The following is a 14,350-nucleotide window of genomic DNA, read 5'->3' as shown; positions in this document are numbered from 1 at the left end:
CCCAATCGCTTAGCCTGTAATTGTGCAATGCAACATGGAACTGTACGATTCCTATGTTGTGTTTGACCTGAACTAGATTAGTAGTGGGTCATTTAGCTACAAAGGACAAAGAGCTAAAAGAAAAGTCGCTCATAATTGTTACTTCTGAGTGCTGTCCGGAAGTGACACAGTAGTAGTCCTGCCTTGCAGCTACAGTGATCTAGTTTCATTCTCCGGAACTTCCCATGATCTCCCCGTGAGTGCCAGGGTTTTCCCCAGGTACTCTGGTTTCCTACCACATTCCAAAGATATGCTGGTTGATAGGTTAATCTGTCACTGTAAATTGGTCCTGTTGGTTTTGGTTTATTATTTTCATGTGCACCAGGAAACAGTGAAAAGTTTTATCTGCATGGCATCCGGACAGATCATACTATATATATAGTCCATCAAGGAAGTAAAAGGAAAATAGAATGTGGTGTAGCTGTGCAGATAAATGATGAGACAGATTGGGAGATTTAAAGAATTCACATTTTGCATATCAAGTATCCATTAAAGAGTCTGATAACCACAGGGCAGTCCATCATTTAAATAGTAGTTGCAACAAACTGCCAGACGTCCAGAACCAGATATCTTAGATCTGAACTAGGCAATGATAGAATAAGGAATTAGAACTGTTAAAACAAGTAGATTGTGAGATAAGCCCTAGGAGAGCCGCTAGGCACACTTAAATGAACTTTGAAGAAAAATTTCTTAATATATCCCTTTTTTTGCTCCTACACTACAGGTAACGCACCCACCTCTGTGACATTGGCAAACTAGATTTGTGACTTTTCACTCTATCTTCGAAGTTCTTAATAAAGATCTAATCGCTACATGTCGCTCTCTATATTAAGCCAGTTGAACTAAATGTCCATTTTCCCTACTCTTCATCATCAGTTAATCAGCCAATTACACAAATAGATCAACAGTTTGCCTTCAATGCCAAAAGTTCACTTAACAGTATCTTAGGAGGGACTTTATCAGAATATAAATAAATAAATAAATAAATAAATATATCATCGGTACCCCATTCTCAACTTTCTTTCACAGTAAATACAATGAATAATTTTCCAAGTCCAAATCAAGAAAACTTTTGGGCATGTACAAAGGCTTGATTGTGCAGTTTAGCTGATGATTCTGGAACTAATAATCAATAGCATTGAGTGTGTCAGAGTTCTCCTGACTTTTGTGCCTGCCAATTGCAGATGCCAGTGCATCTTACCTCCCGCTCTCCTGCTGGTCTTGGCACTGAATCTGAGGGGCGGGATATATACTCCACATCTGACTCCTTGACTGGTGTATCTAGAACAGGTAAAATAATTGACCTGGTAGGTGAAGACAAGCTTTTAAAAAAATTAATTATCAGTTAAATCCTTCTTCATCTATGAAGTATCCCTAGCATGTTCTGATTTTATTTCAAACGTTGTTTTGCTTTTGAATGTGGAAAAATTACTCCCGTAGAAAGTGAAGGGCTCCACCTTCTAATATATTACCATGAGCAATGAGAATAATGGTAATGCATATGTTGTTCTGGATGCAGGTACCATCCGTGAAATGGAAGTCCTGACTCTCTTTTGATGGAGCAACATAGAATGACGAAACTCTTCAGGATCCAGTAGTTAATCTTTCAATATATGTTTGAAAGTTCTGGTTAACACAAACTTAAACAGTACATCATTAATAAATTAATGAATGCTCTGCTTTCAGATTTCATTGGCTACCTGAAATTAAAAACATATATATTTTGCTGGTATTTGATGAGGAAATGTCTGGGTTTATCAGTGTTCTAAATGGGGGAGAGTAATATTTGCCCAGGCAATTCTTTTAATACAGTGTAAATTTTTACACTGCCAGTCACACCATAAGGACTCTGACAAGAACACATATAATTACATTCTAACTGCATCTTGTTTGTACTTGTATTCAGCATTTCCTTTCAAACTGCAGGTTATCTGAAAGATTCATCACACAGCGCGTTGATTTTTTTTTCCGCATTCACCTCGATGCTTCAATCTTCCTCGCCGCTTCGAGATGGAGTCGTTCATGACCCCCGCGTTCCGTCTCAGGTCTTATCCACGAGTCAGCTCGTGTTCTCGGTCCTTTTCGGCTCCCCGCCCGCGATCAGATTACCTTGGTGAAGGCCGACTACAGTTGTGGCTGTAACTCTAATAGTAGTAGGAACCAGGGTGTCTGGTTGAAGAGCAACTCCAACCGCTCTCTGCTGTCGTTTCCCATCTGTTTCAAAAGGGCAGCAATCACACCAGCACCAAACGGTGAGCTGTCTCAATGTCTATCGCCCGGCGGCATTAGTTTCTACCGTAATGAGGTGTTTCTAAAGATTAGTTATGAGTGGAATTAGCTCCTGCCTGAGCAAGGACCTGGACCTGCTAGAATTTACCCACCGCCGCAAAAGGTCTACAGCGGATGCAGTGAGTGGGACTCCACTCTTACTCGCCAAACACAAGTTTAAAAAAATCAAATGCAGCTCGGTGCTTAACACCATCGGCCCCCCTCAGTACTAACCACCAAGCTTCAAAACCTAAGGCTCTGAACCCTCTTTCGCAGCCAGATCCTCCACTTTCTTAGCGGTAGACCACATTCAGTGTGGGTCGGTAGTAACATCACATCATCCTAGACAACTAACACTGCTCTGCTCTTCTCTACATACACTCACGACTGTGTGGTAAGTCCACTTCTTCCCCATTCTGAGGTTCGGTCTGGACAGCAACTAAACGTCTTGACTATGTCTGCATGCTTTTATGCATCGAGCTGATGTCCGATGATTAGCAGACCGATATTTGTATTAATGGTCAGGGTGTGCCTAGTCAGGTGGCCACTGAGTGTATGTCGTTATGCATTCTGGAAAGAAGGATAAACAAAATCAAATTATAACAGACTGCCACATGTTGCAATACAAATAGTTACGGAGATCCTAATATAGACAGTAATTAAGAAAGCTAATGTAGAGTCGGTCCAGGGTATAAAAGTGGAAGTTTTGACATAGCTGTAAAGTTTACCGGCAAGACTGGAATTCTGTATATAGTTCTCCTCGGTATTTAAGGAAATAGATACCTGTATTGAAAGCAGCGCAAACTGTGTTTTCTTGAATTAACCCTGGGATGAAAGGGACCTGCTTTGATTGGAGGAAAGAAGAATAAAACGGTGTCTTACAAAAACAGGCAAGATTCTGAAGGGTTTGACAGGATCGATGCTGAGAGAATGTTTTCTCTAGAAGAATCTACAATTCAGTCACATTATTTCAGAAAACAAGCTGTCCCTTGGTTGAGGGCCTCTAATTTATGAATATATGCTGTCATAAACTCAGAAGTCTAATGGGCACATGTCCCTACAAATTGCAGAATTAGTTTCCCCTCTTTCTCAATCGTTCTTTCGTATTATTCCTATGTGAATTCGTTGCCATTCATTCCGAGAGGGGTGGTGACCAGGCGGAGTGGATTTTGTTCGTTCACGGACAAAGTTAATTCCTGGACGTTAGTAAAATAGCAACCCTGTAGCGGGGTGCTACGCGCAGCGCTGAAATTACGACACGGAGTCGATAAACTGCAACCACAGGATAAGTTTATTTCAAAAACACAGTCTTGCTTTAAAGCCTGTCTCCCCCACTCGATACTTCGAGAGGCACGTAACTGAAACTCCTTGAGGCTATCTACCTTTGTCTCTGGCTCTGGCTAATTGTCAGCCGGTTCGAGTGTGCTAGTGATTGGGTCGCCACAACCCGTCTGTTTCCTGGAATAGCCTATATTCGTTTGTGAAAACGGCAAAATAAAAACATCTCTCAGAGAGGGGTATTCTTTTCCTTGGGAACTTATGGAGGTAGTTATTGAATATATTCGAGGCAGGAATCTGCAGTATTTGAACCTTATGTGAGTGGGCATGGGCGGAGCAGACATGGGTAGGGTCACAATCACACTGGATGGTGCAAGGGGCTCCAGGCGTCGGCAGACCGACCTGACCTCTATTCCCTTTTCCTGATGTCACCGGCGGCTCAGCGACAGCAACGAGCCTGGTCTGGTTCGGAGCGCCCAGCCTGCGCCTTGGCGGCGATGTCATCCAGCCACTAGAGGCAGTGTACGTTCCCTGCCGCTCGTCAGCAGCGTCGCTCGCGCTTGGCCGGTGACATCATTCCCGTCGGGCACGCCAGCGCGCGATTCCGCGGGCGACGCAACACGCTTCGGCCCCACCTCCCCGTGGGATTTTACGCCAGTTCCGGTGGCGCGCAGCCGTTCGGTGGAAGCGTCGTGGTCGGTTGAGTCTCGGCTTGTAAAATGACGACGCTGCGTGCGTTTTGTTGTGACGACCTTTTTCGGTTCAACAACATGTGAGTAAAGTGCAGCGCGAAGCCGGCTTGCGGATGGAGGCACCACGTGAATGCCTCCTCGTACTCTGGCCGCTGAGAGGCCGGGACGGGGTTCAAGCAGCGGTGCACGGCTGCTAGTGATGGGTGGACCTTATACACTATGATGCCAGTGTGCCTGGGAAGCTGCTGCAAGTTGTCCCACCCCCATGTACTGTACTTGTGGATACATGTGCTTGTATGCATAATAAACTCAACTTTGACCTGTGTGCCCTGGTTAATTGGAAGTATTTGTTCAACGTTGTTCATGAGTTTGAATCTCTTCCAGTTTGACTGTCTCCAGCCATCCCACCTAATGAAGCACATAGCTTATCTAGCAGCATCTATGAAGGGAAGTGGACAGGCATTGCTTTGGGTCGAGACCCTTCTCGACTGCCAATCCAGGTGAAGAATCCTGACCTGAAACGTCAACTTCATTTCTTTCCATAGGTGCTATCTCTGTTCCTCCGATGCCATTGTGTTGCTTTAGACTTACAGCAAGTGCCCTCTTCTGTTTCTGTTTAGCTTGTTTTCTGGATTTAGAACCTGAGTTAGTGGTTGTAGCACTAGTGGGGCAGCGTGAATCTTGCATCCAAGTGGGGGAAATGGTGGATTTCAGGGGAGCTGGGAAACAGAGTAAAAATGCAGTTAGGATAGGTTGAGAGAGGGTGCTTCATTCACTTCGTATGTCACTAAATGTAGAAAAATAAACGAAATGGTAAACATGTAAACTTGGAATACTATAGGCTACTCAGTCTATTCTATTCAGCCCTTAAGACTTGCTCTGCCATTAAGATGATGGATGATCAGCTAAAACCTTGACTCGACTCTGCATACCCGTCTTCATGCAGTAACACTTCCATTCCCCTTCCTTATCTCTTTTTACTTTCTGTTTTTTAAAAAAAAATACATTTGCTGTCTTTCGGAGAAGAAAAAGAGCCCAAGCACCCACAAATGGTGACACACTATTTTAAAATGGTTACCTCCAGTTCTAGATCCTCTAACATCTGCCGTGTCAAGATTATCCAGGATCACTGTTCTCTCTAAGCTGCGCAGTTACGCGGCAGTGCAGTATCTGAAATGCTCCCTTGCATGTGGCCTTCGTTGCTATGCAGCTGGAGTTTTCCTTTGTATAATATTATTGTAAAGCGCTGTGCAGTTTTCAGGCTGTGTAAGAACTTCCTGCTCAGAGCAATGGTCAGTCCATGCAGCTGTAAAAAAAAAACGGAATTTTGTCTAGGATCTTGTACAATTCCATGAAGTTCATACATTCTTCTAATTCCGGTAGACACAAGCCTACTGCATCCAGCCTTCTGTAATGATTACCTGTCCATTCTAAATATTTATGTTGTAAGCTCACTCTGCACTACTTGCAATGTCCTAACCTCTTTCCTTAACTAAGACGATTACTGTTGACAGTACTTTGTATGTAGCCACTGCAATGCCCCATAGAACTCATGCTGCAAATTATTACCGTAAATAGAAACAGAAAATGTTAGAAATAATCAGTAGGGAGACCAAAATCCTTTAAGGTAGGTTTGCTAGAGTTGTTGGGGAGGGTTTAGTAGGCAGGGAGAGGGGAGCCAGAGTGATAGGTCATGGTGGACCTGTATATGCAGTCGGTTAGATGGGTTGAAATGTATTTTCAATACTTTAATGTGAGAAGTATTAGGTAAAAAGGGTGATGAACCCGGAGCATGGATCAGTGCATGGAATTGTGACGCCGTGCCCTTTACAGAGACTTGGCTGTCACAAGGGCAGGAATGGCTGCTGGATAGTCCAAGTTTTAAATGTTTCAGATGAGACAGGGAGAGAGGTAAAAGAGGTGGGGGAGTGGGATTGCAAATCAAGGATAGTATTATAGCTGCCGAAAGGGTTGAATGTCATGGAGGGATCATGTATCGAGTCAGTCTGGGTAGACATCAGAAACAGGAAGGGAGCATTTTATGGACAGCTCACCCCCCAACAGCAACAGGAACACAGAGGAGCAGATATTGGTAAGGTGAAAAAAATAACAGGTTGACCCAACTTCCCTCATATTGATTAGTGCAAAAGGTTTAGATGGGTTGGAATTTAAGTGTGTTCAGGAAGGATTCCTGACAATTTGTGGACAGGCTGACTAGTGGAGAGGCCATACTGGATCTGTGCTAGGCAACAGACCTGGTTAGGTGAGAGATTCAGAGCATTTTGGAGACAGTGACTACAATTCCCTGACATTTGCCATAGCCTTTGATGGGGTTAGGAGCAGACTGTATGGGTAAAATATTTAATTGTAGAGGACTAATTATGATGCAATTGGGCAGGAGCTTGGGAGTGTAAATTAGGAACAAATGTATAATGGAAATGTGGAAGTTGTTGAAGGAGCACTTGCAAGGGGTTCTGGATGTTTGCCCCATTAAGGCAGGGAAATTACGGTAGGGTGAAGAGAAGAGGTCAACAAGAGAAGTGGCATATTTTGTCAAGAAGAAAAAGGAAGCATACTTAAGATTTAGGAATACAGAACAGGACTATTGAGAATTATAAGGTAGCCTGGAAGGAGAGTTAGAAGGAGACAGGAGGAGGCCTTTATGGGTAGAATGTAACTACAGCAATGAATCTACTCCTAAAGTGATAAATTATATCCTGTAGATATTACATGTGCCTCTAATTTATTGTTTATATTAAGAATAAGCATTATTTTCCAGTTCATGATAAGATAGATAAGATTTGATGCTCATTATTGCTTTTATTGCATAATTGGTGATTATTGGGATATGATTCTGTCTATAGAATGACTTTAGAGGATGGGCACTGCTTACGTAGCTTCCCATTGATATCTGATTCCACAAAATAAACAATTTGCAACTTTTCAGAAGTCAATGCAATATGAGTTTGAATTCAGTTTCAAGTTTTTGTATTTGTGTTTTAACAAGATGAACCCAGTGACACCAGAAGCATCTGTGAAAGCAGTTGGCAAAGTAGTTTGTTTGCAAAAGTAAATGTCTTGCTTCTGACCATGCCACTGTATAGAATGTTCAACCAGGTCCATGTTCTGATCTGGAAAGGCTTGAAGTCTGAGAACAGATGACAGGAGATACTAATAAATCTGCTGGCTTCTTGTACTACTTTATTATTTTGATTCAGGGAAGCTAAAGAATTTGTAAATCCAAGGTGAAAATAGCTTCCGGTGAGATTTACAGGAAAATGTTGTTTCTTGCTAGGCATTGCTGTCTGCCGCACCTCAACAGTGCCCTGATGGCAGAGCAGTAGCAGAGATATATATCTCTCCGCCACCCCCTGCAGTTTCCAGTGAGGTTTGTCGGTATCCCAATTTCTGTCCTCCTTCTTCAGCCACAGCCAAATGCTGTTCTATTCTGCCTCTTCAACCAACACTCTGGTGGCCCTCCTGAGCCTCGCTCCAGTCACTGCCATCATGGAGTAACCTTGTCATAGATACGTTAATGAAGTCCCGGCATCCTACTCTTATTTGTTTACCGTATTTAGGGGATTTTAGTTGCTAATAAGTTTTTACAATTTATGTTTCAGTGATACACATGGTCCAAACAGCAAGATTTTTGTTGCTTTCTTTGGGGAAAAATATATTTTATTAATATAACACTGCACTAAATTACAACAGCAGATTGTGACTATTTTGTAATTAGTTTTTATTTTATTTTGCAGAAATCTGGATCCACTTACAGAAACTGTATCCTTATTAACACACTGAATTCTTGAGAGGAAACTGGTTAATGTTCACCAGGCAGCACATCCATATTTTTCTTAAAAAGTAAGACATAATTCAGATTGGAAATGTGCCTGAGCAAAGCTATCATTTAAACTTCTACTCGATAACACCAACACAAACTAAATTAGTGGCCTCTTGAGTACTTTGTTTTTATTAATTCTATATTAATTTATCTTTAATTGATGTTGAAATCAGTGAAAGTAGTGCTATTTGAAAAAATATTATAGAATTCTGTTAAATTGTTCCTCTTGCTATTTATTTTCCATAGCAGTATGTTCTCACCTCAAAATACCAGGTAAGAAACAAAAGCAGCAGTGGTGCATTAAGCCCTTTCTGTCAGCTCTGCATTTCACATAGCTCTTGGTTCTCTTGATGTCTAAAAATCTATAGCTCACCATTTTCAATAATGCTTTCATTCAGATTTATTTCAACCAGTACTAATTTCGTTGAGCTACTGTCACCTAGATTTTTAGCCCTCTGCTGTTTCCAAATGGCTTTCCTTTGTCTTCCATGAAGCAGTATTAAATATTTTATCTATTTCTGTGCTCTTCAATAGACTTTCTCTCATCTCAGTGAGAGAGGAGCCCACAATTAATAACTTTCTTTTATATAATATAGTCCATTTTGATGTTTCTTGTCTCCTCTCAACTTCTAGAACCTTTGGCACATCAGTGGTTGAGTCATTGTTAGCTGATTTCTTAAATCTTCCTAGTCATTGAGCTTACTGCTTTTTGGCAACATTATTAGTATAATCTTTTTTGAACTATTACTTTCTAGCTATGGCCAGTTATTTTTCCTTTACCCTAAAGCAGGGTTCCCAACTTTTTTTATGCCATAGGCTAGTAGTATAATTTAGCAACTTGTAAACTTTTTTTTAAAAAAAGATATTGCTGTCATGCATTTCAATATGGTTTCTCAGTCTACTGCAACTAATTTATGGCTCTTTGTAGTGTGCTTCATTCTGATTTAAGACCCTTATGCCCACCATCTGTTGGGCTGTTAAGCTTCTTTTCAAATTGTGCTCCAGAAGCAAGCTTCAATTCATTTGAGCTTATTGTGGATTTTCATGATTGCTAATAGCTATGTAGATTTTTAATTTGCAGTAGAACTCAACTTGCACTCTGACTGCCTGGTTACTTTATGGAGTTGCTATATTTTCAGTGATCATTTATTCTTTGAAGGGCTCTCAAATTTTGAGTTGTGTATGAATCTGCATGAAATTCAGAATCAATTTGGCTGATAAAGGCTTCGCGAAATGAATTGGCATGAACTAGGTTAAACCAATGATAATTCACTTAACTCCTTGTACATTTGGAGCCAGATTAACAACTGATGAAAGAAATAGCTGTAGAGCTGGGGGAAAAGCTCTTGAGCTATGGTATAACAAAAAGCCGCAGCAACGTTAAGTAAATAAAATAGAAAAAAGATTGTAGATTGCATTTCATCAGCCTACATATAAATACAAGGTAGAGCTTTTTGTTACTATATGTTTTGCATTGGACTCTAATTTAACTTGTGTAGACTACTGACTATATTGTTATTTTTCTTAACTAATTCACAGTATGGGATCCCCTTCTATCTACAGTATTTGGCTCATTGGCCAGAGTATTTTATTGTTGCTGAAGCACCTGGAGGAGAGTTGATGGGATACAGTAAGAATCCGGCATTGTAGTTTGTTTAAACTCACCATAATCTAATTTAAAAATCAAAGTATTTATATTGGAGCATTACTGTTGTAACAGATATCTGTAATATTATATTAATGCAGTTCTTGACCTACTTCATTTGTACTTTTAGGAATGTAAAAATAAATCTAGCAACCGTTTTTTGTCCATTACATTTCACAAGCAATTTTCCAAGAGCAGTCAAAAAATCGCCTCTTTTTGTTTAATTGTTGTTTTTCAGAATTTTCTCTGCATTCCTTTAATTGTTCAAACTCTCTAGTACTACTTTGAATGTCAGGGAAAAACTTATTAGCTATTTAACATGATACATTGCCCATTTTACCCCTCCAACACTCTTTAAGAATTGGTATTGGTTTATTATCGCATCAATTTCTCCTTCCAGTATTTCTCCCCCCTCCCCCCCCAGCTCTACTTCGATTTGCCACTCTGGTCTCTTACCTCTTCTCCTCCCTGCCAGTCACCTCCCCCAGTGCCCCTCCTTCTTCCTTTCCAACTATGGTCCACTTTCCTCTCCTATCAGATTTCTTCTCCAATCTTCTACCTTTCCCACCTATCACCTAGCTAGTCTTCCATCCCCTCCCCCCCACCTTTATTCTGGCATCTTCCCCCTTTTCAGACCTGTAGAAGGGCCTTGGCTGAAATGTTGACTACTTATTCATTTCTGTGGATGCTGCCTGACCTTCAGCATTTTGTGTGTGTGTTGCTCTGGATTTCCAAAATCTGCAGCATCTCTTGTGTTTATCATTGACACATGTACTAAGATATAGTGAAAAGTTTGCTTGCTTGCTTGCTGTTTATACAGATCAAATTTTTATGTAGTGTATTGAGCTAGAATAACATAAAACAATAATGTAGAATAAAATGTGAGCAGCTGGTATGTACTTTAAGGCTTTTGTATCTGTTTTATGGGAGAGGGGAGTAGAGAGAGTGTGGAGTGGGTGGGGCCTTTATGTTGGCTTATTTCACTGAAAGTATAGACGGTGCATAGAAGGGAAGCTGGCTCCTTTGATGTGCTGGGCTGTGTCCACTACTCTGCACTTTCTTGCGGTCATGTGTAGATCAGTTGCCTTTCCAAGCTGTTATGCATCCAGAAAGAATACTTTCAATGGTTAAATGGTTAGACCATGCCGAATTTTAGCTTCCTGAGGAAGTAGAGGCATTGATGATGTTCATACCTAGGAACTTGAAATTCTCAACCTCAACACAGTTGATGTCGACAGGTGCATTTGCACTGGCTCTGTTTCTGAAGTCAATTTTTTTTTTAATTGACGCTGAGAGTAAGGTTATTGTCATGACACCAAGTCACTAAGCTCTCTTATCTCCTTCAATTCATCGTTAATTGAGATGTGGCCCGCTGCAGTAGTATCATCTGCAGATTTGTAGATGGAGTTAGAGCAAAATCTGGCCACCAGCCACAAATGTAGTGAGTTGAGTAGAGTAGCGGCTGAGGATGCAACCTTCTGGAGCACCAGCATTTAGAATAATCACAGCGGAGACGTTGCTGCCTATCCTTACTGATTGCAGTCTGTTGGTCAGGAAGTCAAGGATCCAGTTGCTGAGGGAGGCATTAACTCCCAGGGTCCAGAGTTTGGTTGGAATCATTGTACTGCAGGCAGAACTGTAATCAATAAGCAATAGTTGGACACCGTTCTCTTCACTGTTCAGATGCTCTGGAGATGGGTATAGGGCCAGAGAGATGGTGTCTGCCGTAAACCTCTTTAGGAGGTAGATAAATTGCAGTGGGTCAAGGTTGTCTGGAAACTTGGAAGTAATGTTTTCTATGACTGGCCTCTTGAACACTTTATGATGGTAGACACTAGTCACTTGGCTTATCTTGTTTTTCTTGGATACAGGGATGATAGTGGCAGGAGAGAACCATAGCCTGAAGCAGGGAGAGGTTAATATCTGCAAATACCCCTGCCAGCTGATCTGCACCAAAATCTAAGGATGTTACCAGGGACACCTTCTAGGCTCAATGCTGTCCATGGGTTCACCTTCCAGAAGACTGATCTTACATCCTGTAGATTTAGGTGCACTAGAAACTGTTAGGGTGGGTGGTGATAATCTCCTTCAATTCATCGTTATTTGAGATGTGGCCCGCTGCAGTAGTATCATCTGCAAATTTGTAGAACTGTTCCCTTCTGTGATGCTGTCTGACTTCATTTTTTAACTTTCTATGTAAGACTTGATAGCTGGACTGAAACTCCATTTCGGGCTGATACTGTTCCTGATGGCTTTATGAAGGTCATATCTTGATTTCTTATAAAGGTCAGGGTCACCTGATTCTAATACTGCAGACCTGTGTATCAAAAAAAGAGAAACCAGGTGCTTTTTTTGATACACAGTTCCTCAACACACTTGCTGAGAATGTCTGAGATAATAGTGGCATTCATCTAGGCTGGCTGCTGAATCTTGGATTATGGACCAGTTTATCAACTCAAAAGCAGTCACATAGAATCTTACCTGTTTCCACAGGTAAGCACTGTGTGATATTCTGTATTCTTCAGTTTGTTTGATTGTATTGAAATTTTTGTTACATTTCAGAATTGTGTGTAAATGCAAACAGACATTCCCAGCTTCAAAAGCATATCTGAACAGATTGGATGCTGGTTAATTGAACAATTGGTTAATTGGGGTGGCCAAAAAAGAACAAACACCAATTAGGAAATATGCTTAGAGCGAACAGTATTTAAATAGTGTCACTTACTGATTGTTTTTTATTTTAAGTAATGGGGAAAGCTGAAGGATCAGTGGCAAGAGAGGAATGGCATGGACATGTAACAGCATTATCTGTAGCTCCAGAATTTAGACGTTTAGGACTAGCAGCTAAACTGATGGAACTGCTGGAGGAGATATCTGAAAGGTTAGTTTGTATGTTTTAGCTACTACATATATTATCTGGCTAACATACATTTCACCAGTGACAGATGAACATTGTGCTTCCTTTCTGTAGAAAAGGTGGATTCTTTGTGGATCTATTTGTACGAGTATCCAATCAAGTGGCTGTGAACATGTACAAGCAGCTTGGCTACAGTGTTTACAGAACTGTGATAGAATACTATTCAGCTAGCAATGGAGAACCTGATGAAAATGCTTATGGTATGATTATAAATTTATATAAACCTTTATAGTAAGTTGTAATTTTGCTTCATATTTATGGGTTGTTGATTACTTTGAGATCCTATGCTATGAATTTACAGGTACTTATAAATACTGACTCAATGAAAACTATTTTGTAAGTGAATATTACACTTTTGATGAATTGTGTTAAACTTTTTAAATGTTTGCATTTTTAACCACACATTTTTAATCTCTCTGACAGATATGAGAAAAGCCTTATCAAGAGATAAAGAGAAGAAATCAATAATACCTCTTCCTCATCCAGTTAGGCCTGAAGATATTGAATAGCTTTAAGCTGTGGTTCTTGGGCAATATACAATTTTATGAGCACTGAAAAGAGAATTAGAAGGGAATTTGAGTATTTTTTTGGACAGTAAATCTGCTTGTGTTTCAGTAGTGCACGAGTATGAAGTTATCTTGATAACTTTAAGACCATAAGATACAGGAGCAAATTAGGGCATTTGGCTCATTGAGTCTGCTCTGCCATTTCATCATGACCTATCCATTTTTTTTTGAGTCCTAGCATTCTGCATTTACCTTTGTAGGCCCAAGAGCCACAGCTTTATCAAGAAATGTTCGTTAATATGCCCCTTGCAGCCAACAGCCTTGGAGGTACACTGTATGTATGCAGATTTCTTGTATATACTTAATAAAGATTTGTGAGAGATTTAATTTCTTGTGTAATAGACGGAATATAGTTGGTATCCAAAAGTGCAGCAAAAACTCAAATGTTGGCAGCTCTTTAGGTGCTGGAATGTTTGTTTAATTTCATAGTTGTTTAGGATAGCTTTAAGCAGGGTCATTTGTACCTGGAGGCTGAGACAAAAGGTTTTTAATTTTTTTAATACACTGGAAATGCATGCAAGTGTTAATAACTGTGTGTTTGTACAAGGAAGAAAGAATTTAATCTTTCACTATTGATGAGAAAGCAGGCAGTATAATAGGAGACATTTTTGATGCTCTAGCTATAAACAGACTGCAGGGGAAAAATTGTTTAATTGTTACAAATCAGTGTTTCCATAGACTTCATGATTTTTAAATACTTTTGAAGTACTGTCAAGGTTCAGACTTATGTGCATGTACAGTATGTGCAGTTTACTGTAATTATCAATACATTTTTCTTGTATAGTTGTTTTAATTACTATATCAAGCAGTAGATACTTCTAAAATGCATCTGTAAACCTGACTCAAATCAGATTAACAACCTAAATATAGCTTTTGCTGCCTAAAACCTGAGACAATGAAAATTGTACACAAAATTAGGAATGATCAAAGGTCAATGTGTATACTGCTACTTTGCTATTATTGACTTATTTTAAAAATACTGTACAACAAATAAAGGGTAAAATAAATTAAAGCTAATCACCTACTCTTTTGCTGTTCTGGGCCTAGCAGTTGGTGGTTGCCATGTTAGAACAGTATTAGCCTGTTTATACATTCCCATGCACT

The 14,350-nt window shown here is 40.2% G+C and overlaps 1 protein-coding gene across 3 annotated transcripts; it reads left to right on the top strand.

Moving 5' to 3' along the window:
* The first annotated feature begins 3,831 nt into the window (after positions 1-3,831).
* On the top strand, positions 3,832-14,270 carry naa20 (N-alpha-acetyltransferase 20, NatB catalytic subunit). 3 transcript variants are annotated; one of them, XM_073051388.1, is made up of 7 exons: positions 3,832-3,852; positions 4,662-4,777; positions 8,033-8,057; positions 9,658-9,748; positions 12,509-12,644; positions 12,735-12,880; positions 13,104-14,270. In XM_073051388.1, the coding sequence occupies exons 1-7, from the start codon at positions 3,847-3,849 to the stop codon at positions 13,187-13,189; spliced, it is 606 nt and encodes a 201-aa protein (XP_072907489.1). In that variant the 5' UTR covers positions 3,832-3,846; the 3' UTR covers positions 13,190-14,270. The 3 variants fall into 3 exon arrangements, with proteins under 3 accessions (XP_072907489.1, XP_072907491.1, XP_072907490.1); XM_073051389.1 differs by lacking the exon at positions 3,832-3,852 and adding an exon at positions 4,243-4,357; XM_073051390.1 differs by lacking the exons at positions 3,832-3,852; positions 4,662-4,777 and adding an exon at positions 4,211-4,357.
* The last annotated feature ends 80 nt before the right edge of the window (positions 14,271-14,350 follow it).

This window comes from Hemitrygon akajei, chromosome 7 (genome assembly GCF_048418815.1).
Source record: "Hemitrygon akajei chromosome 7, sHemAka1.3, whole genome shotgun sequence".
NCBI classification, from domain to species: Eukaryota; Metazoa; Chordata; class Chondrichthyes; order Myliobatiformes; family Dasyatidae; genus Hemitrygon; species Hemitrygon akajei.
This window is presented reverse-complemented; position numbering and strand designations above follow the sequence as displayed.